Consider the following 27,036-nt stretch of genomic DNA (forward strand, 5'->3'; position numbering starts at 1 on the left):
GTACGAAAAATGTCCCGGAACGAAAACTGTCCCGCTACAAGAAAAGTCTTAGTACAAAACTGCCCCGGTACGACAAATGTCCCAGTACAAAACTGCCCCGGTACGACAAATGTCCCAGTACAAAACTGCCCCGGTACGACAAATGTCCCAGTACAAAACTGCCCCTGTACGACAAATATCCCAGTACAAAACTGTCCTGGTACAAGGAATGTCCCAGTACAAAAAAACTGTCCCGGTACGAGAAATGCCCCAGTACAAAACTGCCCCGGTACGACAAATGTCCAAGAACAAAACTGTCCCAGTACAAGAAATGTCCTAGTGCAAAATCTGTCCCGGTACAAGAAATGTCCCAGTACAAAATCTGTTCCGGTACAAGAAATGTCCCAGTACAAAATCTGTTCCGGTACAAGAAATGTCCCAGTACAAAATCTGTTCCGGTACGAAAAATGTCCCAGTACAATAACCGTCCCGGGAAGGAAATTGTCTGGATACGAGAACCGTCCTGGTAAGAAAATTGTGTGAGTACAAGAAAATATCTGAGGAGAAGAAATGTCCCAAGAGTCAGATGTTTTCTTTGTATATGGCACTAGACCTGACCAGTTTCAGCAACCAGGTTGCTAACTCAAAAGTGTTTTATCAAAATAAAGCCAAAACAAATAATAAAGAAAGAAAAATAAAAAAGATATTGAAGTCATATTTTGTAGAAATAATCATTTTAACATCATAATATTCTGAGTACTTAAGAAATATCATGAACTGGTCAGTTTACAGTATACAGTTGAGTTCAAACTAAAGTTACCATCCTTGTGCACATTATGTACACTAGATCTGCGCTAGAAGTGTACATAATGTGTACTAGTTGAAGCTAGCTGTTTAATATATACACATGAGTTATATACACCATTATGTGTGAGTTATATAAATCTTTCACATGTACTGATACCAATTAATCATTATGGACTAGATGTTTTGTTCAGAGCAGCGAATCAGGAGTCAGTTTTATTGGTCATATGACATTCACAAGTGTAACTATGTATATAAACGGAATCAGACGATACTTTCATTTAAGAACTTACCAGAAAACTGTCCGTAAAACTACTCTAGTATTTTCACACTGTCACAGCTTTGAACAAAAAAAAGTGAAATCTTTATTTAGGAATAAGGAATAAAAATACTTCTGTTATGGCAATTATTTCCCTTTTCATCTTGATTACGGTAACAGTTTTGGCAGAAGTTAGCAGTGAAATAGAATCAAAACAACTTCTAATTAACCAGGTAATATCGAGCTTTATTTACATCTATATTTTGTTGGTAAATTTCTATTTTTCATATATTATATAGGATCTTACACGAGTCGACAGATAATATATATTAAAACGTGATAATGTTCCTTGTGATAAAATAATTATGTTTAAAAAATAATTTTTCAATGTATTCGGATAAGATGATTTGCATCCAACTGAAAATGTACAGTATGTATCTTTTGATCCAGTTATTCAATGTAAATGTTTTCGATATTTAAAACAATTACGTCTATATACATGTATACACATGTACATTTTTTATTATATAAAACAGTAATGGACGATTTCAATGTGACTTACTGCCGTGATTCGGTGTGAAAACTACCAATACCACCACGTAATAGATGATTTATTTAATTATATAAAATTTCTTTTACGTGCCAAATGTGGCGTCTATTAACGTAGACGTCTCGTCATTTCCTTAGTTATTTATCAAATGAGCCGCGTCATGACAAAAACCAACATAGTGGGTTTGCGACCAGCATGGATCCAAACCAGCCCACGCATCCGCGCAGTCTGGTCAGGATCCATGCTGTTCGCTTTTAAACCTTTTAACAAGTAGAGAAACTGATAGCGAACAGCATGGTTCCTGATCAGACTGCGCGGATGCACAGGCTGGTCTGGATCCATGCTGGTCGCAAACGTATTACGTTGGTTTTGTCTTGACGCGGCTCAAATGATGAAGCTTATTAAATCGAAACATGTTTTGATAAATTGTGTTTCATCCTCTTATATGTTGGTAAAAGTTCCGATATGATTGATAAGCTTGATTTTCTTTTTTGAAGAGCAAACAATATCTTTTGAAAATAAATTTTCTTAATGTATAAATAAGATATTGCTCATATTTATTTTAAGAAATCAACAGCTGATACTACTGGAATAAAATGGAAATTTGGAATGCCTGAACAATGGGAAAACACTGGAAGTGATGTTAATGTTGCGCCTAGTTTAAATAGAGATACACCCGAAACAGGTCACGAATCTGTGGCCCTTATCAACAAAGTTGATAGTGTCAAGTACAAATTTATCTTTGAAAGGATTATAAAAGATGTGATCAAAGCTAAACAAGCACTAGCATTACAAACATCCAGTGATAAATATAGAATCACAACACTTCAAGAAACAAAAAAACCTTTATCAAGTAAACGAGACGATCAGATAATATTTGAGTCAGGACTGAATTCGAACAGAGAAGCGAAAAATCATGCAACGCCATTTCCTAACAATTCCAATGGCATGAAGCAAAGCTTGAAAACAACACGAGTTTATCCGGTAAGCGATCAAGCTTTATGTTCTGTTTAACTTGAATTGTGCAATTTTAGATGATTTTTCATTATATATATATATTATAATTCAGTATGATATATTTCGAATATCTTTCTGCACTTTATTTGTATGCGCTAAACAATTCTGTTCCTGTGTCAGAACTCTTTTTCATTTGACTTATCTCTAACAAAATACACTTCACATAGCCACCTTAAGCTTGTTGATGATAACATTCCAAAGCGACTTCTTATTCTGATTTTCTTTTCTTTAAATTTTCAGTTTCAAGTTGCGGTTATAATCAGTAAACCAAAAATACCAAGGAGAAATTCCGTTATTTTTGTGCCTTTACTTGTTGATATGACAGTTTTGGACGCCTTCGTGTACGCCACGAGGATATATATGGACAAAATGGCAGTTAAAACAGAAGATGTACCTTTCAACGTTGTTCTGGACTGGGACAATGAACTACAGTGCTACATTGTGATAAAAGCAGTTGGTTTAGAAAATAAACGTAGACAAGCCTGGGTTTTTACAGTAAGAGATGCCAGGCATGTGGTATGTAAATTCTCCGATATCTATGTCATATGTATTTCAAATTGATGTGTTGTGATAGGCAACAATTAATATCTTTATGAGAATAATTGAACGATTGATTGATTGATGTAGATTCAAATAAATAGCCCATAGACATATTCAGAATTAACATATAACAAAAAATCTGGAAACAAAGTGATCCCTCGGAAGCATTAATCACAACAAAATTACATAAGAATTGCAGACTCGGTTTGATTGAGTCTGTACATGAGGGATAATGAATAAGTGCAACATCCCTCTCGCCCCTAGCACCGGCTTGAGCGGTACTCAATTCTCAACACTTAATAGTGCTGGTATCAATGATCCCGAAGCATTACAACGCGTTTCAACTTTGGATGAATTTTCACAATAAGAATTATTATTCTGGAAAAAAATGGAGCGAACGAATGACCTGAAATTTTGTACAGAAGTTGTTTGTCTAGACGTACATAAAATGGAACATTATTATTTAAAAAATATTACCAGCCCCGTCATGTCAAAACAAATCTAAGTTGAGTCCCTTCAACCTGGACTCAAGATTTTTCTCAAGATCTAAAGATAAAAACGATACTGTAAAACAAATATTGACGTTAAATATAATTATATACTAGTAATCATTTCTTTTTGACATGATTTTCAGGCGATATATAAAGACCGCTGTCTCCCTGGTGACAATGTCATCCTGCGACCAAGAAGCAGTGTACAGCTGACATATCAACACATAAAACGCTTATTATACTAAATATTTGTACAACATGTATAAGCATGTTTGATACGTTTGACAGTTTGGAGCATATATACAATAAATGTATAAGAAATACTGGGCAACCTCTCCAAAGTTGGACTCTACAGAAACATCTTTACAATAACAGTTTTGATTCTTTCAAATTAAGACGTTCACATCCTCCTGTAGAACAGTAACCTCTGTATAACAACCGTAGCAATTATTCTCCTGTAGAAATAGTAACCTCTGTATAACAACCGTAGCAATTATTCTCCTGTAGAAATAGTAACCTTTGTATAACAACCGTAGCAATTATTCTCCTATAGAACAGTAACCTCTGTATAACAACCGTAGCAATTATTCTCCTGTAGAAACAGTAACCTCTGTATAACAACCGTAGCAATTATTCTCCTATAGAACAGTAACCTCTGTATAACAACCGTAGCAATTATTCTCCTGTAGAAATAGTAACCTCTGTATAACAACCGTAGCAATTATTCTCCTGTAGAAACAGTAACCTCTGTATAACAACCGTAGCAATTATTCTCCTGTAGAACAGTAACCTCTGTATAACAACCGTAGCAATTATTCTCCTGTAGAAATAGTAACCTCTGTTTAACAACCGTAGCAATTATTCTCCTGAAGAAATAGTAACCTCTGTATAACAACCGTAGCAATTATTCTCCTGTAGAAACAGTAACCTCTGTATAACAACCGCAGCAATTATTCTCCTGTAGAAATAGTAACCTCTGTATAACAACCGTAGCAATTATTCTCCTGAAGAAATAGTAACCTCTGTATAACAACCGTAGCAATTATTCTCCTGTAGAAACAGTAACCTCTGTATAACAACCGTAGCAATTATTCTCCTGTAGAAATAGTAACCTCTGTATAACAACCTTAGCAATTATTCTCCTGTAGAAATAGTAACCTCTGTATAACAACCGTAGCAATTATTCTCCTATAGAACAGTAACCTTTGTATAACAACCGTAGCAATTATTCTCCTGTAGAACAGTAACCTCTGTATAACAACCGTAGCAATTATTCTCCTGTAGAAATAGTAACCTTTCTATAACAACCGTAGCAATTATTTCCTGTAGAACAGTAACCTCTGTATAACAACCGTAGCAATTATTCTCCTGAAGAAATAGTAACCTTTGTATAACAACCGTAGCAATTATTCTCCTGTAGAACAGTAACCTCTGTATAACAACCGTAGCAATTATTCTCCTATAGAACAGTAACCTTTGTATAACAACCGTAGCAATTATTCTCCTGTAGAACAGTAACCTCTGTATAACAACCGTAGCAATTATTCTCCTGTAGAAATAGTAACCTTTCTATAACAACCGTAGCAATTATTCTCCTGTAGAACAGTAACCTCTGTATAACAACCGTAGCAATTATTCTCCTGAAGAAATAGTAACCTTTGTATAACAACCGTAGCAATTATTCTCCTGTAGAACAGTAACCTCTGTATAACAACCGTAGCAATTATTCTCTTGTAGAAATAGTAACCTTTGTCTAACAACCGTAGCAATTATTCTCCTGTAGAACAGTAACCTCTGTATTACAACCGTAGCAATTATTCTCCTGTAGAATAGTAACCTCTGTATAACAACCGTAGCAATTATTCTCCTGTAGAAATAGTAACCTCTGTATAACAACCGTAGCAATTATTCTCCTGTAGAAATAGTAACCTCTGTATAACAACCGTAGCAATTATTCTCCTATAGAACAGTAACCTCTGTATAACAACCGTAGCAATTATTTTCCCGTAGAAACAGTAACCTCTGTATAACAACCGTAGCAATCATTCTCCTGTAGAACAGTAACCTCTGTATAACAACCGTAGCAATTATTCTCCTGTAAAAATAGTAACCTCTGTATAACAACCGTAGCAATTATTCTCCTGAAGAAATAGTAACCTCTGTATAACAACCGTAGCAATTATTCTCCTGTAGAAACAGTAACCTCTGTATAACAACCGTAGCAATTATTCTCCTGTAGAAATAGTAACCTCTGTATAACAACCGTAGCAATTATTCTCCTGTAGAAATAGTAACCTCTGTATAACAACCGTAGCAATTATTCTCCTATAGAACAGTAACCTCTGTATAACAACCGTAGCAATTATTCTCCTGTAGAAACAGTAACCTCTGTATAACAACCGTAGCAATTATTCTCCTATAGAACAGTAACCTCTGTATAACAACCGTAGCAATTATTCTCCTGTAGAAATAGTAACCTCTGTATAACAACCGTAGCAATTATTCTCCTGTAGAAACAGTAACCTCTGTATAACAACCGTAGCAATTACTCTCCTGTAGAACAGTAACCTCTGTATTACAACCGTAGCAATTATTCTCCTGTAGAAATAGTAACCTCTGAATAACAACCGTAGCAATTATTCTCCTGAAGAAATAGTAACCTCTGTATAACAACCGTAGCAATTATTCTCCTGTAGAAACAGTAACCTCTGTATAACAACCGTAGCAATTATTCTCCTGTAGAAATAGTAACCTCTGTATAACAACCGTAGCAATTATTCTCCTGAAGAAATAGTAACCTCTGTATAACAACCGTAGCAATTATTCTCCTGTAGAAACAGTAACCTCTGTATAACAACCGTAGCAATTATTCTCCTGTAGAAATAGTAACCTCTGTATAACAACCGTAGCAATTATTCTCCTGTAGAAATAGTAACCTCTGTATAACAACCGTAGCAATTATTCTCCTATAGAACAGTAACCTTTGTATAACAACCGTAGCAATTATTCTCCTGTAGAACAGTAACCTCTGTATAACAACCGTAGCAATTATTCTCCTGTAGAAATAGTAACCTTTCTATAACAACCGTAGCAATTATTCTCCTGTAGAACAGTAACCTCTGTATAACAACCGTAGCAATTATTCTCCTGAAGAAATAGTAACCTTTGTATAACAACCGTAGCAATTATTCTCCTGTAGAACAGTAACCTCTGTATAACAACCGTAGCAATTATTCTCCTGTAGAAATAGTAACCTCTGTATAACAACCGTAGCAATTATTCTCCTGTAGAAATAGTAACCTCTGTATAACAACCGTAGCAATTATTCTCCTGTAGAAATAGTAACCTCTGTATAACAACCGTAGCAATTATTCTCCTATAGAACAGTAACCTCTGTATAACAACCGTAGCAATTATTTTCCCGTAGAAACAGTAACCTCTGTATTACAACCGTAGCAATTATTCTCCTGTAGAACAGTAACCTCTGTATAACAACCGTAGCAATTATTCTCCTGTAGAACAGTAACCTCTGTATAACAACTGTAGCAATTATTCTCCTGTAGAAATAGTAACCTCTATAAAACAACCGCAGCAATTATTCTCCTATAGAACAGTAACCTCTGTATAACAACCGTAGCAATTATTCTCCTGTAGAAACAGTAACCTCTGTATAACAACCGTAGCAATTATTCTCCTGTAGAACAGTAACCTCTGTATAACAACCGTAGCAATTATCCTCCTGTAGAACAGTAACCTCTGTATAACAACCGTAGCAATTATTCTCCTGTAGAAATAGTAACCTTTGTATTACAACCGTAGCAATTATTCTCCTGTAGAAACAGTAACCTCTGTATAACAACCGTAGCAATTATTCTCCTGTAGAAACAGTAACCTCTGTATAACAACCGTAGCAATTATTCTCCTGTAGAACAGTGACCTCTGTATAACAACCGTAGCAATTATTCTCCTGTAGAACAGTAACCTCTGTATAACAACCGTAGCAATTATTCTCCTGTAGAAATAGTAACTTCTGTATAACAACCGTAGCAATTATTCTCCTATAGAACAGTAACCTCTGTATAACAACCGTAGCAATTATTCTCCTGTAGAAATAGTAACCTTTGTATAACAACCGTAGCAATTATTCTCCTGTAGAACAGTAACTGGTGGATGTGGCTGGTACTCATTCTACTACTGCTCCGAGTACCTGTGGTGTTCCCCCTGAGGTTCATTTTAGGTCAGGAGTCTTTTATGTCTGATATATGTCAGTGACAAGTCTGCAATCGTAAGCAATAAGCTTTTATTATATGCTTATGACTCAGGTATTCTTGTATCTGGTTAAATAAATCTTAAGAAATTCTCTCTTATGGCATGAGTCTTAAGCTACAGTCTCACTTACATCCCGGCAGAGCCCCGGCAGAGCCCCGGTAGACGTCCGGGGTGATCCGGGAACGACCGGGGTACGACCGGGAACAACCGGGGTACATCCGTAACTCTGCCGGCAACGTCCTGGATGATCCGGGATGATCCGGGAACATCCGGCATTCGATCCCGGATGGAATAAAATATTTAATATCACCGGGGTGGTCCGGGATGATCCGGGAAGGTATAGCTTTGCCGGCATCATCCTTAGCTCTGCCGGGAACGACCGGGTGATACCGCGGAAAGCACCGTAGCTCTGCCGGCACAAACCGGGGATGATCCGGGGTATGATATAGCCGGTAGAGCTACGGTAGAGCTACGGTAGAGCCCCGGTATATGCCGGCAGAGCCCCGGTAACTACAGGCAGAGCCCCGGAGGATAAAGGTAGAGCTACGGTTGATCCCGGTAGAGCCCCGGTAGAGCCCCGGCAAAGCCCGGATCATTTCAAAAAAATAAGGACAATTTGTGATGATTGAACTTGTTTGTATTAGAAGCCTTCCCATGTCCCTTCTATCCAGTATGGCATAAGGATTTTTCAGAAAATCATCATGAATTACTATTCTGGAACAATAGATATTATATTAAATGAAAATTATGTATCAAAGTTATCATTTTCGGGCGTTTTAAAACCCACCGGGGTTCCGGGGTCTGCCGGGTCGCCTGGGCTCCCCGGGGCTCTCCCTGGTCGACCGGGGTTCCCCGGGGTAAACCGGGGCTTTGGGCGTCACCCGGGAACGACCGGGAAAAGCCGGATGAACCGTAGCTTCCCCGGGGTTGCTGGATGATCCGGGAGCGCACCTGGGTTTTTAGTGGGGAAACTACCTGTGTCCGGGGTTTTGATGCAAAAATAATTTTACCCCGGTGCCCCGGTTTCCCCCCGTAATTCCGGGAGGTTTCCGGGCTCTGCGGGAAAGTGGCCGGGGTTTTTAAGTTTGGTTAAGGGGAAAGACGGGCTTTTTTTTTTGGTTTAATTTTCAACTTAAGGGGCCCTGCCCCCAGGTAATTATGATGCTAAAAGTAAAATCTTTTGTGCAAAACTTAATCAAAATTTTTTGGCATCGCCTTTGATGCTTTGCATCAATGCTTTTCTTGTATCATATTGTATCACTCCGTTCTCACCAATTATAAAATAAATGACAGCACGTTCGTAGACAATAAAGAAAATTAAAAATAAACGTGTTTGTTTGGTATATCTTAATAGTTATCACCGTTATGACTCTTTTACACAGAATGTCCTACAATTTAAAGTAAATGAGATATTTCTTTGTTTGTTGGTTTCGTTTAACGCCTTTTTCCAACAGTATTTCAGTCATATAGGCGGGTAGTTTCCTAACCATCGTTCCTGGAGATTATGAGATATTTCAGATATTCAACAGAAACGTAATATGTATAACACAGCAGTATCATAGTGTCTCGTTCCCACTACTTAACTATCTCGTGACCACGACTTAGTAACTCACGGTCACGAGATAGTATTTCGTGCGCACGAGATGAATAAAAACACACACACATGTCACCATTGTGACACCGTAAGAAAGATATCTAATTGAAATCTAAAATAACACACAAGTTCATTAGGCCAAGTTATACAAGTCTTCACTTTATTTTGACAAAGTTATGCCCCTTTTGACTAAGAAATTAACCGTAGATTTTATCATGTACTTAAATATTTCTAAGGCGTCCGTGGCCGAGTAGTTTAAGTCGCTGACTTCAAACCACTTGCCCTTCAGCACTGTGGGTTCGAATCCAGCCAGGGCCTTGGGATTCTTTCACTAGGAAGCTACTTTTAGGAACGTTCAGTAGTTCTACTTCTTACGGAACATTAGTAGTTCTACTTCTTACGGAACGTCAGTAGTTCTACTTCTTAAGGAACATCAGTAGTTCTACTTCTTACGGAACGTCAGTAGTTCTACTTCTTAAGGAACGATTAGTAGTTCTACTTCTTACGGAACGTCAGTAGTTCTACTTCTTAAGGAACGTTAGTAGTTCTACTTCTTACGGAACATTAGTAGTTCTACTTCTTACGGAACGTCAGTAGTTCTACTTCTTACGGAACATTAGTAGTTCTACTTCTTACGGAACGTCAGTAGTTCTACTTCTTACGGAACGTCAGTAGTTCTACTTCTTACGGAACGTCAGTAGTTCTACTTCTTACGGAACATCAGTAGTTCTACTTCTTACGGAACGTCAGTAGTTCTACTTGTTAAGGAACGTCAGTAGTTCTACTCCTTACGGAACGTCTGTAGTTCTACTCCTTACGGAACGTCAGTAGTTCTACTCCTTACGGAACGTCAGTAGTTCTACTCCTTACGGAACGTCAGTAGTTCTACTCCTTACGGAACGTCAGTAGTTCTACTCCTTACGGAACGTCAGTAGTTCTACTCCTTACAGAACGTCAGTAGTTCTACTCCTTACGGAACGTCAGTAGTTCTACTCCTTACGGAACGTCAGTAGTTCTACTCCTTACGGAACGTCAGTAGTTCTACTCCTTACGGAACGTCAGTAGTTCTACTCCTTACGGAACGTCAGTAGTAGTTCTACTCCTTACGGAACGTCAGTAGTTCTACTTCTTACGGAACGTCAGTAGTTCTACTTCTTACGGAACGTCAGTAGTTCTACTTCTTACGGAACGTCAGTAGTTCTACTTCTTACGGAACATCAGTAGTTCTACTCCTTACGGAACGTCTCCTTACGGAACGTTAGTAGTTCTACTTCTAAAGGAACGTCAGTAGTTCTACTCCTTACGGAACGTCAGTAGTTCTACTTCTTAAGGAACATCAGTAGTTCTACTCCTTACGGAACGTCAGTAGTTCTACTCCTTACGGAACATCAGTAGTTCTACTCCTTACGGAACGTCAGTAGTTCTACTTCTTACGGAACATCAGTAGTTCTACTCCTTACGGAACATCAGTAGTTCTACTCCTTACGGAACGTCAGTAGTTTTCATCTTACGGAACGTCAGTAGTTCTACTCCTTACGGAACATCAGTAGTTCTACTCCTTACGGAACGTCAGTAGTTCTACTCCTTACGGAACGTCAGTAGTTCTACTTCTTACGGAACATCAGTAGTTCTACTCCTTACGGAACGTCAGTAGTTCTACTCCTTACGGAACGTCAGTAGTTCTACTCCTTACGGAACGTCAGTAGTTCTACTCCTTACGGAACGTCAGTAGTTCTACTCCTTACGGAACGTCAGTAGTTCTACTCCTTACGGAACATCAGTAGTTCTACTTCTTACGGAATGTCAGTAGTTCTACTCCTTACGGAACATCAGTAGTTCTACTTCTTACGGAACATCAGTAGTTCTACTTCTTACGGAACGTCAGTAGTTCTACTCCTTACGGAACATCAGCACTCAGGTGCCCGTTAATATGTGAAGTCGCCATACGACCCGTACTATGTTGGTGCGATGTAAACCTCAAATAAACAAGAAAAATATTACATACACTCGTATGGAACGCCATAGCTGCCTCATGTTATTACATTTCTTTTTATCGTGCCAAGAAAGCGTCTTATCATGTCAAATATAAGCGTTGTAATGCCATTGTTATTTGTCGACTTGTCTAAACATTGCCTTATTATGCGTAACAGTAGTCTTATCTCTTTAAAATATGATGTTGACTTGTATTAACATTGTTTAATTATTTCAACCAGTAGTGTTATCATGTCAAAATGTCGCTTTGGCTTGTCTGAAATGTGTCATATTATGTCAACTAGTCGCGCTATTTGGTCAAATTGTGGAGCTGTTTTGTCAAAAGACTGTCTGTTTATTTGAAACAGTAGTGTTCTCTTGTCAAAATATGGTGTTGACTTGTTAAAACTCAGTCTTATAAAGTCAAAAAAATGCGGTATCTTGTCGAAATGTGGTAATGACTTGTCTAAACTCTTTCTTATAATGTAAAACAGAAGTGTTATAATGTCGAAATTTGATGTTATAATAATAATAATAATAATAATAATAATAATAATAATAATAATAATATATAATAATAATAATAATAACTTTATTTACCGAAGGTAACACATTAAGACATATACAGGTTGCAACATCTTATTTAAAATGCGGCCTTCTAAAATAAAAAAATAAAATAAAAACACACACACAAAAGAACACATATCAATCAAAGAAAATATTACATGTAAGAGAAATGATTAAATGGTTATCACAATTTTAACATATATTAACACATATACTGAACATTCATACAATTCATTTTATTTATCATTAAACATAATATTTTCATCAGTGCATCATTTTAATCTGCAATTTAAAAAGTAAAATTAACTTACAAAATTAACAAAATTAACACAGTCAAAAAAACTTGAAACTAAGACAGACACCCATTATTAGAAAACATAATAATAAAAAACACATGTATGAATATAAAGAGCGTATCTTGCATATAATACATACGGACCGTGCTAAAGTTGATTAAATAAGTATTTCTTGAAACTATTCTTAAATATTGACAATTTTGTTTTTCTTCTTATAGTCAGTGGTATGGAATTCCAAATAACCATGGCATTAAATTGAAATGTGTCATTAAAATAATTAGTACGTGGTTTGTAAGACGAAATTAAATTTCCATGAGATATCGATCTTAGATTATACTTTTGATTATTAGATATGGTAAGTAAGTCTCGGATATATTGAGGGGACATATTATTCAGTGAAAAACACAGAAACTGTCTTATTATGTCTAATAATTGTGTAAATTGGTTCAAATTTAGTTCTGTCTTGAGAAAACGCTGTCTGATTTTTGGCTTGCTGCAAGCCATTTGTTTTGAATAACTTGTTCCGGTAAGGTGGTTTCCTGTTTCCAATTGTTAGTGCATGATTGAACGGGAAACCAGCTGCAATCGTGCCAATCGCAACTTTTCGGCCTTTTCCGTCACTCTTCGGATTAATGATAATAGCCGATGTAGTTCCGATTCCAATCGTGACAATTCGGGCGATTCCGTCATACTGCGGAATCAGACGAAGTAATATTACGGAAATCTAAGCTATTTTAGTTACTTCGGTAATCCCAGTTTGTTGATATAAATAGAATTTCTATTTTTACTTGATTTATCGGGTTAACCGTAATAAATTATAAACGAAATTGTTCCGTTTCAATTGTTTTTCAAGACGCAAAAGTTATATAATTTATAATTGTTTTTGTTTGTATTAGTTTTATACAATAGAGAATGGTACTGTAGTAGTATTCCGTCTTCAAAGGGTGGTCCTGCTTACCAAATCAAGCATGATCGAGTTATATTTAGATCTACTGAACGCAATTCAATGGTGAGGTAATCTAAAAATAGCCCATGCATATCATTAACTTTGCCACGTGCTGATCTACAGATAGCGCATCGTATTTGTGATCGTGTAACATAGTTGATACATGCTTATTAATTGGTACCACGTAACGAAGTATTTTAGTGCATTTACTTGTCTATAAAGCAAACGAATGATTTCTCTGCGAAAAAGGGGAAATGAAATGTGCACACTTGTTTCCCTTCAGTATGAGTTAGTATTTTTACGATTGATCATTTTCTTTATTAGTTTTATACAATAGAAGAATAGATTTCAAATCGTTTTGACAAAAAATATTCGTTTTTCCAAACAAAAAAAAACAACAACTAAATAAACCCTTTATGATATACAAATACCGTAATTCAAAACAAATTGTGATAATAAATTGAAACCAAAAAAAAAACAATTTTAAAGGGTTGGGATGAAGGCACAACTGTGCAAGCCTTTCCTTTTAAAAGGAAACTTTATTTTAAACTGTCCCGTTATCTTTTTTGCTCTATCTTTTCACGCTCCGCGTGGGCTCTGGTCACGTGATACTAAATTTGGACAACATCGCATCTGGACAGGATAACACGATTATCTGACATAATGAGACGGTATTTAGAAAAGTTAATGTAATAAATTTGCAAGTCAACTTCACTGTATTACATAATGATACTGTGTTTTAACAAGTAAACACCACATTTGAAAAGGAAAAATGATACTTGATGTTTAGTAAAATAAAATGACACTTTGACAAGAAGATAGTATTTTTAGACCAGCCATCACCACGTTTCGACAAGATGATATGACTATTTGACATAATAAGACGAATATAGACAAGTTGAATCTGCATTTGGACATAACAGCATGACAGTTTGACAAATTAAAATAGCGATTTAACAGTTCATAACCATAATTTGTAAAGATACCACCATTATTTCACATAATAAGACGGTGTTTAGGCCGGTTAAAATCAAGTTTGGAAAAAATAGCATGGCGATCTTAGAAAATAAGGCAGTGTTTAGACATGTCAATACCATTATTCGACAATGCAACAATACTGTTTAACATAATAAAATAACGTTTACACAAACAAACAAAATTTATGGCAAGTCAACATTAGTATTTCACATAATAAGTATATTTTTAGACAGGATAACAACAGTTTTAGACAAGAAAGCATGATGTTTTGGTACAATAAGACAGAATTAAACCACCTCATACAAAGCAACATAACAGTTTGACAAAACAGGGCAGCACTCAGCCAGGTTAATATAACGGTTGATAACAAGATATCACTACTAGCCGACATAATTAGACATGAGTTTGACAAGTTGGCACCAAATTCCGACAAGATTACACTACTGTTTCACATAATAAGACAATTTCTAGACAAATTACCACCACAGTTGGACAAGACTGCATGCTATTTTGACATAAAAGACTTTCTTTAAGCAAGATAACACCGAATTTGAACACAATGACATGGCAGTCTGACAAAATGTGCTGGTGTTTAAACATGTCAATGCCACATTTGGACAAGACAAAACGACAGTATAACATAATACAACAGTGTCATAACATACCAGGGTCACATTTGGATAAGATGACACCAACTTCCGACAAGTTAATACTACTGTTACACATGATAAGACAATTTCAAGACAATTCAACACCACGTTTAAACAAGTCTGTGTTCAGACATATTGAAATCTTAATTCGAAAAGATGGCGTGCATGTTAGACATATTAAGACTTCTATTCGGCATGTTAACACCGGATTGGCACATGATAACATGACGTTTTGAAATAATAAGACAGTGTTTAGACAAGTCAGCACTACGTTTGGACAAGAGAAAATGAATAGTTGACCTAATAAGACTTCGTTAAGACATGTTCTCATAAAACGTTGGCAAGCCAACACTTCTATTATACATAATAAGACGTTTTTAGGGAAAAATAAAATGAAATGTAACAACATGAGGCAGCTATGGCGTTCCATACTATCGTATGTAATATAGGTACGATTGCATACTACTTTTTGTGAAGACTTTTTATGTTTGCTGCATTAAATGTGTAATGTAAAATGAACAAACATGTCATAAGATATTTTATATCTTTAAATATTTTCATGGAATGTAATTAATGTATCATCATATTAAAGTTGCATGCCTTCCGATGAGAAAAATAATTTCAAGGAAATCAAAATTTGAAAAGAAAATTCACGGTCAATTGACTGCTTTGAAGCATAATCACAGAATAAAATTACAGGAAATTAAAAACCTTTTTAATATACTAAAGGTAGAATTTCATTGTAAGTCATAGTCACAGATTTGAGATATGATTATTTATTCATATTAACATCATTATTGGTTATATATTGATAAAAAAAACCCCGAAAGACACAGTTTGTAAATATTTATTACAATAAAATATGAAAAGGGTATTTTCCATCCTATGCGACGCGCCGATGTTAGCTTTTTTTGCGACGGACGCGCCCTCAGGCGCGTTCAGAGCTAAGTCATCTACACATGGGATTTCGTCGGCTACAATCGCGCAATGTGTCCTCAACCGAATAACGGCCCACGAAATAGTACATGACTTTGATCCTATGAAACTTACATACTTCGTCGGGATATCTTAAAAACTTCCATATTTAGCCTTTACAATTTCAAATTAAGTTATCCAAGTTAAATTATAAACGTATTTGATTGATAAAAACGCTGAAGCCCCGTAGTATTATTGCGCAATTATGCAAATAACTGCTGAAACGATTTACCGCTGTCGAAAAAGTAGGACAGCAAATTATGCTATAATTAAGGAGTAAGCTCAATAATTCATAGAAATTATAAGCAGGAAATAAATATTTCCCCATTAAAAAAAAACATTTTTATTAACAGATCAAAAGTTTTTCGTGACTTTAGAATAACTCGCGCATTAATAAAAGAAGAACTCTTTTCGTGACTCATACCGCGGGTTTAGCTGAATATCCAGCAGTTATTAATAAATTAGACTACAGTACAATGGTTAGTATTATAAATGTCTATTTTTGAAAATGCATGTAACAAGGGAGTTTTTCAACACTTTACCACCATGTAGTCTTTCATGGTATAAATCTTTATTGAAGGAAGTTATAATATCAGTTCTACTTCCGATTCTTGTGTTTTGTTAACATAGTTTTCTAGGTCACGATATGAGTTAACTATAATAGCCTTCGACCAGAAGATAACACTATTCTAATCAAAGTGCTGCAGCACTGAATGCGACGGACATGCAACCGGAGAGACATTAATTAAGACTTCTTTTAGAAAAAAAAACAAAACACAAAATATATGACAGAGAAAATTTGTTCCATACAAGTTCGAGATTTGTAGAGCAATATATTTTGTGTCCCAAATTGATATAATTCAGATTTTCTACTTTCAAGCACTTAAATACAGAATGAAATTTATGCCTAAAAACTCTGGTCAAACTTGTAAATCAGTGTCCTTATCGATTTATTCTAAGAAATGATATGTAAATAGAAAAAAAACTATCAACGAAATATTTCTTGAATAAATCCAGGCAAATAAACTTCAAACATAATACATTATACATTTGAGAATGCTATTTAGATTTGCTTCGTGTTATATCATAGTGGGCATACAGACAATAAAATATAAGTCATTTGTATTTTTATTTCTCTTGGATATGTCTCATTAAAAAACAAATTGGTTAAAATCATCAGCAATTAATAGTGTATTTCTTAGATTTTTTTTATTTACAAGGTAAAGATGTAGAGGCCAGAGCACATCGTTTTCATTTTAATTTAAATGTCACTTAAGCACTACAGTGTTTAGTTGTCCTTTTCAACTTCACACTAAATTCCATTTTCAACTTGTTTGCTTCTTACAATTGTATAGCATTTCTAAAAGTATTGCATTAAATCCGCTGGTTTATTAATTACATGTTTAATGTGTACTTCCTAATCGCCTGTCCAAAAATCAGAACAGGTGAAGCAGAATCTATTTTTAGAATAGCGAAGGTTAATTCATATCATGACCTAGTAAAATATGTAAACAAACCACAAGAATCGGAAGTAGAACTGATATTATAACTTCCTTACCATGAAAGACTACATGGCGGTAAAGTGTCTTACATGCATTTTTCAAAATAGATATTTATACCAGCCATTGTACTGTATCTAATATATTAATAACTGCTGAATATTCAGCTAAACCCGCGGTATGAGTCACGAAAATAGTTCTTCTTTTATTAATGCGCGAGTTATCCTAGAGTCACGAAAAACTTTTGATTTGTTAATAATAATGTTTTGTATAATGTAGAAATATTTATTTCCTACTAATAATGTCTTGGAACTCAGAGGTTACACCTTTATTGTAGTATAATTTGCTGTCCTACTTTTTCGACAGCGGTAAATCGTTTCAGCAGTAATTTGCATATTGCGCAATAATACTACGGGACTACAACGTTTTTATCAATAATATACGTTCCAATTTTAACTTGGATAACTTAATTTGAAATTGAAAAGGCTAAATATGGAAGACATTAAGATATCCAGACAAAGTATGGGAGTTTTTAAGGATCAAATTCATGTACTATTTCTTGGGCTGTTAATTGGTTTAGGACACATTGCGCGAGTGTAGCCAACGAAATCCCATGTGTAGATGACTTAGCTCTGAACGCACCTGAGGGCGCGTCCGTCGCAAAAATAGATTCTGCATCATCTGTGCTGTTTTTCGGACGAGTACACATTATACATGTAATAAACAAGCGGATACTTACTTTGTTCACATGCAATACTTTAAGAAATTCTATACAATTGTAAGAAGCAAACAAGTTGAAAATAGAATTTAGTGTGAAATTGAAAACACTGTAGTGCTTAAGTGACGTAAATGAAAAAAAAATCTAAAAAAATACACTATTAATTGCTGATGATTTTAACCAAAAATATTTTTAATGAGACGTATCCAAGAGAAATAAAAATACAAATGACTTATATTTTATTGTCTATATGCCCACTATGATATAACACGAAGCAATTCTAATTAACATTCTCACATGTATTATGTATTATGATTGAAGTTTATTTGCATGGTTTTATTTTAGAAATATTTCGTTGACAGTTTTTTTTCTATTTACATATCATTTCTTGGAATAAATCGATAAGGACACTGATTTACAAGTTTGACCAGAGTTTTTAGGCATAAATTTCATTCTGTATTTAAAAATTTGGACTTGTTCTGCTTGAAAGTAGAAAATCTGAATTATATCAGATTGGGACACATAAAATATATTGCTCTACAAATCTCGACATTGTATGGAACAAATTTTCTCTGTTATATCTTTTGTGTTGTTTTTTTTTTTTTTTTTTTCTAAAAAAAATGCCTTAATGTCTCTCCGGTTGCATGTCCGTCGCATTCAGTGCTGCAGCACTTTGATTATAATTCCCGCGCTAAGTCGCGGTGGTGCTTGGGATATTCACTTGATATGGCAGCCATTTTACGATACGAAAATGCCTGGCCCTCCTCGGACAGTTTATCCTGCAGAAAAGATATGAAAAAATACTTGCAATTCAAAGTTTGTTTAACATAAAGATTATCGATTTACTCTTTGCAAACCTTTTCTCTGCCTGATTGTAATAATATTGATGCGTTTTCATTGGCATAAACCATCACGTTATCAATACACATAAAGGTGTGAACTAATTTCGTGTTCATTAAAATTGTTCCGTTAATAGACATATAACAATCTTATTTTACAAATGAATTGATAAAACAACAATCCCAGAAGCATTTAAGATAATAACAATCATTGGAAAAAAATAAATGCATATTAATTGTAAATTTGTGAATGACAACTCACCCCCTAAACAAAACATAATAGACTCAACCAAAACAAGCGCCTGCTTCTTAACCTAACTATGTAGTTGCATGACCATGATTAGCAATAGCAAACCAAATTTAAGAGCTTTTAAAAGGAAAGGCTTGATCAGTTGTGCCATCATCCCTTCCCTTTTGAATTGTTGTTGTTTTTTGGGGTTTTTTTTCAATTTATTATCACAATTTTTTTGAATTACGGTATTTGTATATCATAAAGGGTTTATTTAGTTGTTTTTTTTTTTCTTGAAAAAAAAGTTTCACTTTTAAAGGGATAGGTAGGGTAAGCACTTGTGCCCATTTGTTATGCGTGCAAATTTGGACCAAATAGGAACCGGAAGTCCACTGATTATAACTGAACGGGAACATGCTGACGATAACAGTAGCAACTTTTTTTTTGTAAAAACAAATATTTTTTTGTCAAAAACGATTCGAAATCTATTCTCTATTGTATAAAACTAATAAAGAAAATAATCAATCGTAAAAATACTAACATTGGCTCTCACGTGGAGATCAATCTATCATACTGAAGGGAAGCAAGTGTGCACATTTCATTTCCATTTTTTTCGCAGAGAGAGTCATTCGTTTTGGCAGTTGCTAATTTCATTTATATAGCAGCTTTAGAGACAAGTAAATGCACTAAAAGACTTCGTTACGTGGTACCAATTAATAAGCATGTATCAACTATGTTACACCTAAAATATCCATGATCACAGATATACCGATAACACAGGAGATCAGCACTTGGTAAGGTTAATGATATGCATGGGCTATTTTTTAGATTACCTCACCAAGACGTTTAAGCTCTGTCAGTAGATGTAAATATAACTTGATCATGCACTAATATTCTGCGTGGTTCGGTCACGATCTTTTGGTAAGCAGGACCGCCCTTTGGAGACGGAATACTACTGCAGTAACCATTCTCTATTGTATAAAACTAATAAAGACCAAAACCAATTATAAAAGAAACTACCTTTTGCGTCTTGAAAAAGAATTGAAACGGAATCAAGTAAAAATAGAAATCCTATTTATATAAACAAAGTGGGATTACCGAAGTAACTAAAATAGCTTAGATTTCCGTAATATTACTTCGTCTGATTCCGCAGTATGACGGAATCGCCCGAATTGTCACGGTTGCAATCGGAACTACCTCGGCTATTATCATTAATCCGAAGAGTGACGGAAATGGCCGAAAAGTTGCGATTGGCACGATTGCAGCTGGTTTCCCGTTCAATCATGCACTAACAAATGTAAGCAGAAAACCACCTAACCGGAACAACTTTTCCAAAACAAATGGCTTGCAGCCGTGGCTGTAAGCCAATAATACTATGACCACAGCAGATTTCGTACAGAAAAAAATAAACACCCTACGGTGTCATAGAGAGGACATCAGAAATATTTTATCTGTCTCGTGCGCACGCGATAGTCACTATGTGCGCACGTGATAGCTACTACTTACGCTCACGATAGCTACTACGTGCGCACGCGATAGCCCCTACGTTGGTCAATCAATACGCACGCATGTTACATCATATTCGTCAGCTAAAAAGATTATATAATTTATAAATCGCTTTCATACAACGGAAATCGGCGTTATAGCTATCGCGTTCGCACGTAATAGCTTGTACTTTCGGTTGTAGTAGCTATCGCGTGCGCACGTGGTAGATAAAATATTAATTATGGCTCTTTTATGCCACCGTTAACACCAGGTTTTATTATATAATAAATTAATATCTTTTAAATGCGTTTCTTTGATTGGCTAAGAAGTATTTTTTTGTTAAAAATAACAGGTCAATATCAGAGTTTATTATATAATCTATAAATAGCTTTGAAATGTCTTTCCTTGATTGACTGACAAGCAACTTTTTTAAAATATAATAGGTCAATATCTATTAGTATATTTACTGTTTTTACCCCTAAAAATAGATTTGTAGAGTATATTTATCGTTTTTTTCTCTCTAAAAATAGATTTTTTGAAAAGCCCACAAAAGACGCGTGCTATGACGAGACGTCACGTCAAGTCAAAACATTGGGTGACTCCAAAAAAAAAGTCAAATTAGTCTATTTTAGTTACCGTCTTTACATTTTTAATAAGGCCTGTATGTTAAAATGAAGGTTATTACCACAAAATGAAATTTTATATATGTATACAATTATGCTTCTAAAATCGAAGAAAATATAAATATGTACTGCAAATATTTGTCCACGTTATAATTATGTAATCATTAAAATATATGCATTCATTTCTACGGAAGAGTATACTGACACCCTTATATATTTTATATGCCTGTTTAAAATACGACGATACATGATAACAACATAGTTCGTAATGGTTTTTTTAAAAGTTATATATATATATATATCATCGTGATCTTTTCTGTTTTTGGCTACTATACTGTTAAAGATATGTATTATAAACTTAAGACTTTCTTAAGACCTTACTTTTATTTATAAGAAATATGTTTTTTTTCTTTTCATTGAAATTCTACCTCAAGAAACAGCCTACGGCCTTGGGCAACAGTTCAAAACACTACCCCCTCCACCTTGGGCCAATAGTTTGACTGTTCCCAAACCACATATTAAATAACTGTATACTGTTTTCTGAAATTAAAAAAAAAAAAACTTCCATGTTCCGTCAATAGTTTCGACGTTTTCCCGCGCGTGTTCTGACGTCATAGAGGAATTCCCCTTGAAGCGTCGATAGATTTTGATCGTAAACCATGCAGGCGTGACTGATCGATCTTGGTCATAAACCAGACGTGACGTTACATGATTTTTATTTATTTACATACTTGAAAAACTATTTTCTTGTTCCTTCTTTTCCTGCAAGTACTGTTAAAACAACAGAAATTGATCAGGTAAAAAAACAGTTATAATTATTATAGAGAAAGAACAACTCGCCTGTGCAAAAAATGACCAAGCCATTCGGAAATGTCCCGGACATATTACTTTATCTGTGATATCTTTAGGCCTTATAACGTTCAAAGAAGACCCCCCAAAGTTGTACAAAATCGAATTGAATCGGAATTGGTCAAACGGTTTTTGAACGGTAAGCTCGTAAAATTGATGTTTTTTTCCGAAATTTATATAGAAAAAGAACAAATCGCCTGTGCAAAAATGACCAAGCCATGCGGAAGTCTCCTTGATATGTTCTCTGGGTTAGGGCTTTAAGCCTTTTTAGCTCACCTGAGCTTGCTCAGGGTGAGCTATTAGGATCGGTGAATGTCCGTCGTCCGTCTTCCGTCGTACGTCCACAATTGCTTGTGAACACACTAGTGGTCACACTTATGACTCAATCATCATCAAACTTTGTCAGGATGCTTGTTTAGTCAATTGCTCGGATGAGTTCGAAACTGGGTCATTTCGGATGGAAAACTAGGTTACAAGAGCTAAAAATAGAAAAACCTTGTGAACACTCTAGAGGTCACATTTTTGACCCAATCATCATCAAACTTGGTCAAGATGTTTGTCTAGGTGATAGCTCGGATGACTTCGAACATGGGTCATCTCGGATGAAAAAGTAGGTCACAGCAGCTATAAATAGAAAAAACCTTGTGAACACTCTAGTGGTAACATTTTTGAACCAATCATCATCAAACTTGGTCAGAATGCTTGTCTAGTCAATTGCTTGGATGAGTTCGAATATGGGTCATCTCTGATGAAAAACTAGGTCACAGGAGCTAAAAATAGAAAAACCTTGTGAACACTCTAGTGGTCACATTTTTGACCCAATCATCATCAAACTTTGTCAGGATGCTTGTTTAGATAATAGCTAGGATGAGTTCGAATATGGGTCATCTCGGATAAAAAACTAGGTCACCAGAGCTATAAATAGAAAAACCTTGTTAACACTCTAGCGTTCACATTATTGCATCAATCATCATCAAACTTTCGGATGAAAAAGTAGGTCACCGGAGCTAAAAATAGAAAAACCTTGTTAACACTCTAGCGGTCACATTTTTGCATCAATCATCATCAAACTTGGTCAAGATGCTTGTCTAGGTGATAGCTCGGATGAGTTCAAACATGAGTCATCTCGGATGAAAAAGTAGGTCACCGGAGCTAAAAATAGAAAAACCTTGTTAACACTCTAGCGGTCACATTTTTGCATCAGTCATCATCAAACTGGGTCAAGATGTTTGTCTAGGTGATAGCTCGGATGAGTTCGAACATGGGTCATCTCGGATGAAAAACTAGGTCACAGGAGCTAAAAATAGAAAAACCTTGTTAACACTCTAGTGGTCACAATTTTGACTCAATTGTCATCAAACTTGGTCAGGAAACTTGTCTAGGTCATTGCTGGAAATAAATCGAACATGGGACATCTCGGATGAAAAACTAGGTCACAGGAGCTAAAAATAGAAAAATCTTGTTAACACTCTAGTGGCTACTGTTGTGATCCAAATATTCTGTTAATTGGTCTGAAAGTTTGTTTTGATGATTTGCATAGTCAAGATCGAACATGGGTCATCTTGGATGAAAAACTAGGTCACACCGCCCAAATATGGAAAAACCTTGTTAACATTCTAGTGGTCACATTTTCGACTCAATTATCATCAAACTTGGTCAGGATGCTTGTCGAGGTAATTGCTTGGATGAGTTCGAAATCGCATGTGAAACTAGGTCACCGGAGATAAAAATAAAAAAATCTTGTTAACACTCTAGTTGCTACAGTTTTGATCCAAGTATTCTGGAAATTGGTCTGAAAGTTTGTTTTGATCAAGTTTGAATATGTGTCACCTGGGTAAAAAACTAGGTCGCACTGCTCAAATATGGATAATCCTTGTTAACACTGCAGTGGTCACATTTTTGACTCACCTGTCATGAGACTTGGTCAGAATGCTTGTCTAGGTAATTGTTTGGATGTGTTTGATAAGTTAGGTGAGCGATCTAGGGCCATCATGGCCCTCTTGTCATGTGTAAAGAAGACCCTCTCAAGTTGTACAAAATCGAATATGCATTGGAATTGGTCAAATGGTTTTTGAACGGTAGGCTCGTAAAATTGATGTTTTTTCCGAAGTTTATATAGAGAAAGAACAATTCACCTGTGCAAAAATGACCAAGCCACGCGGAAATCTCCTGGACATATTACTTGAGTTAGGGCTTTAGGCCTTATAACGTTCAAAGAAGACCCTCATATAGGGAAAGAACAACTCACCTATGCAAAAAATGACCAAGCCATGCGGAAATCTCCTGGAAATGTTCTTTGGGTTAGGGCTTTAAGCCTTCTCATGTGCAAAGAAGATCATCCAAAGTTGTACAAAATCGAATTTGCATTGGAATTTGACAATTGGTTTTTGAACGGTAGGCTCGTAAAATTGTTGATGTTTTTCCGAAATTTATATAGGGAAAGAACAACTCACCTATGCAAAAATTGACCAAGCCACGCGGTAATATCCTGGACATATTACTTGGGTAAGGGCTTTAAGCCTTATAATGTTCAAAGAACACCCTCCAAAGTTGTAGAAAATTGTATTTGCATCGGAATTGGTCAAACGGTTTTTGAACGGTATATAAGCTCGTAAAATTAATGTTGTTTTTTTCCCCCCGAAATTTATAGAGAAAACGAACAAATCGCCTGTGCAAAAAATGGCCAAGCAATGTGGAAATCTCCTGGAAATGTTCTTTGGGTTAGAGCTTTAAGCATTTTCATGTGCAAAAAAGACCCTCTCAAGTTGTACAAAATCGAATTTGCATTAGAATTGGTCAAACGGTTTTTCAAAGGTAGGCTCGTAAAATTGATGTTTTTTCCGAAATTTACAATTTATACAAAAAGAATTTAACAACACGCCTGTGCAACAAATGACCAAGGCACGCGGAAATCTCCGGGACATATTACTTGGGTTAGGGCATCAATTTTACGAGCTTACCGTTCAAAAAACATTTTTCCAATTCCGATGCAAATTCAATTTTGTACAACTTTGGAGGGTCTTATTTGAACGTTATAAGGCCTAAAGCCCTAACCCAAGTAATATGTCCAAGTGATTTCCGCTTGGCTTGGTCATTTTTTGCACAGGCGAGTTGTTTTTTTTTTTTCTATATAAATTTCGGAAAAAAAACATCAATTTTACGAGCCTACCGTTCAAAAACCAATTGATCAATTCCAATGCAAATTCGATTTTGTACAACTTGAGAGGGTTTTCTTTGCACATGAAAAGGCTTATATATAGCCCTAACCCAAAGAACATTTCCAGGAGATTTCCGCATGGCTTGGTCATTTTTTGCACAGGCGATTTGTTCTTATTCTATATAAATTTTGGAAGAAAATAAACATCAATTTTACGAGCTTACCGTTCAAAAACCGTTTGACAAATTCCAATGCAAATTCGATTTTGTACAACTTGAGAGGGTCTTCTTTGCACATGAAAAGGCTTAAAGCTCTAACCCAAATAACATTTCCAGGAGATTTCCACATTGCTTGGCCATTTTTTGCACAGGCGATTTGTTCGTTTTCTCTATAAATTTCGGGGGAAAAAACAACATTAATTTTACGAGCTTACCGTTCAAAAACCGTTTGACCAATTCCGATGCAAATTCAATTTTCTACAACTTTGGAGGGTGTTCTTTGAACATTATAAGGCCTAAAGCCCTTACCCAAGTAATATGTCCAGGATATTACCGCGTGGCTTGGTCAATTTTTGCATAGGTGAGTTGTTCTTTCCCTATATAAATTTCGGAAAAACATCAATTTTACGAGCCTACCGTTCAATCAAAGCACTGCAAGCACTGAGGTATACATTGCTTGACATCAAGACCATGTGATTTTAATCTACTGAACTCAATAGAAGTCATCTTCTGGTTACAGTCAATTCCGAACACAAATCTAGGCTTATTTCTTCTCAAGTTATTAATAGGACAAGAAAGAGGTGTTGTTCCTACAGACTAGTGCTGTGTTTTTCCAGGCAAGACTATATGGTTTGCGAAACTGAAGAGCAATACAGAAATCAGTTTGCAAAGACCTGTTTATTATCTGCAGTATACAATGCTGAAATAGTAAAATAGAGTCTTCAGTGTTTTTATCTATTACTTTAAAAACAAGACCAACATGCGGGTTTGTAGTCTACAAAAAATGTGGTATTGAATCATTCAGCAAAACTTAAAAGTTAGGTGAACATTTTTGTTTACATGCAAAACGCATTCACTGGAAAAAATGCACTCCATAGTGCAATTATTGATTCAAAATAAAAGCATATGTACTTGACAAAATTTAGGCATCAACTGAAAGCCCTAAGCTCTAGCCTTCTACATTCTTAAATTTTTACTACAAGTACATTACGAAAATTAATGACTCCCTCCCCAAACCCTCCCACAAAGCAAATTTTATCCCAGGGCTAAAATTAAAACAATCTTGGTAGAGGTCGACTACACAATGTTTCATGCCAAATATCTTACCTCTAGTCTTTGTCAATTCAGAGGAGAATACTGTTTAAGTTTTTTTCTATACATGTATATACATTTAAGGAAAACCTAAGACACCCTGGTACCTGGTAAACCTTGTACCTTCAGACAAGATTTTTTTAAAAGTTTATATATACATACCATATAAGGAAAACCTAAGAAGACTCCTTGGCAGAGCCATTTTGACCCCAGGGCTATAATTTGAACAATAGTGATAGAGGTCTACTACACATGTAAAGGTTTCATGCCAAATATCAAACATCTAGCCTTTGTCAATCCAGAGGAGAATATTTTTTAAGTTTTTTTTTTGTATACATGTTTATACATTTAAGGAAAACCTATGACACCCTGGTGCTATTTCACTAGGGGCAACATTTGAACAACTTTGGTAAAGGACGTACTGATGATATTATTTACCAA

At 35.5% G+C, this 27,036-nt stretch overlaps 1 protein-coding gene across 1 annotated transcript; it reads left to right on the plus strand.

Annotated features, from left to right (window-relative positions):
* Positions 1–947: 947 nt before the first annotated feature.
* On the plus strand, positions 948–4,523 carry LOC132726875 (uncharacterized). Its single transcript, XM_060712281.1, has 4 exons — positions 948–1,275; positions 2,160–2,576; positions 2,850–3,125; positions 3,784–4,523. The coding sequence occupies exons 1-4, from the start codon at positions 1,183–1,185 to the stop codon at positions 3,883–3,885; spliced, it is 888 nt and encodes a 295-aa protein (XP_060568264.1). The 5' UTR covers positions 948–1,182; the 3' UTR covers positions 3,886–4,523.
* Positions 4,524–27,036: the final 22,513 nt, after the last annotated feature.

This window comes from Ruditapes philippinarum, unplaced genomic scaffold, assembly GCF_026571515.1.
Source record: "Ruditapes philippinarum isolate M1 unplaced genomic scaffold, ASM2657151v2 ctg3743_1_1_1_1, whole genome shotgun sequence".
In the NCBI taxonomy this organism is placed as follows: Eukaryota; Metazoa; Mollusca; class Bivalvia; order Venerida; family Veneridae; genus Ruditapes; species Ruditapes philippinarum.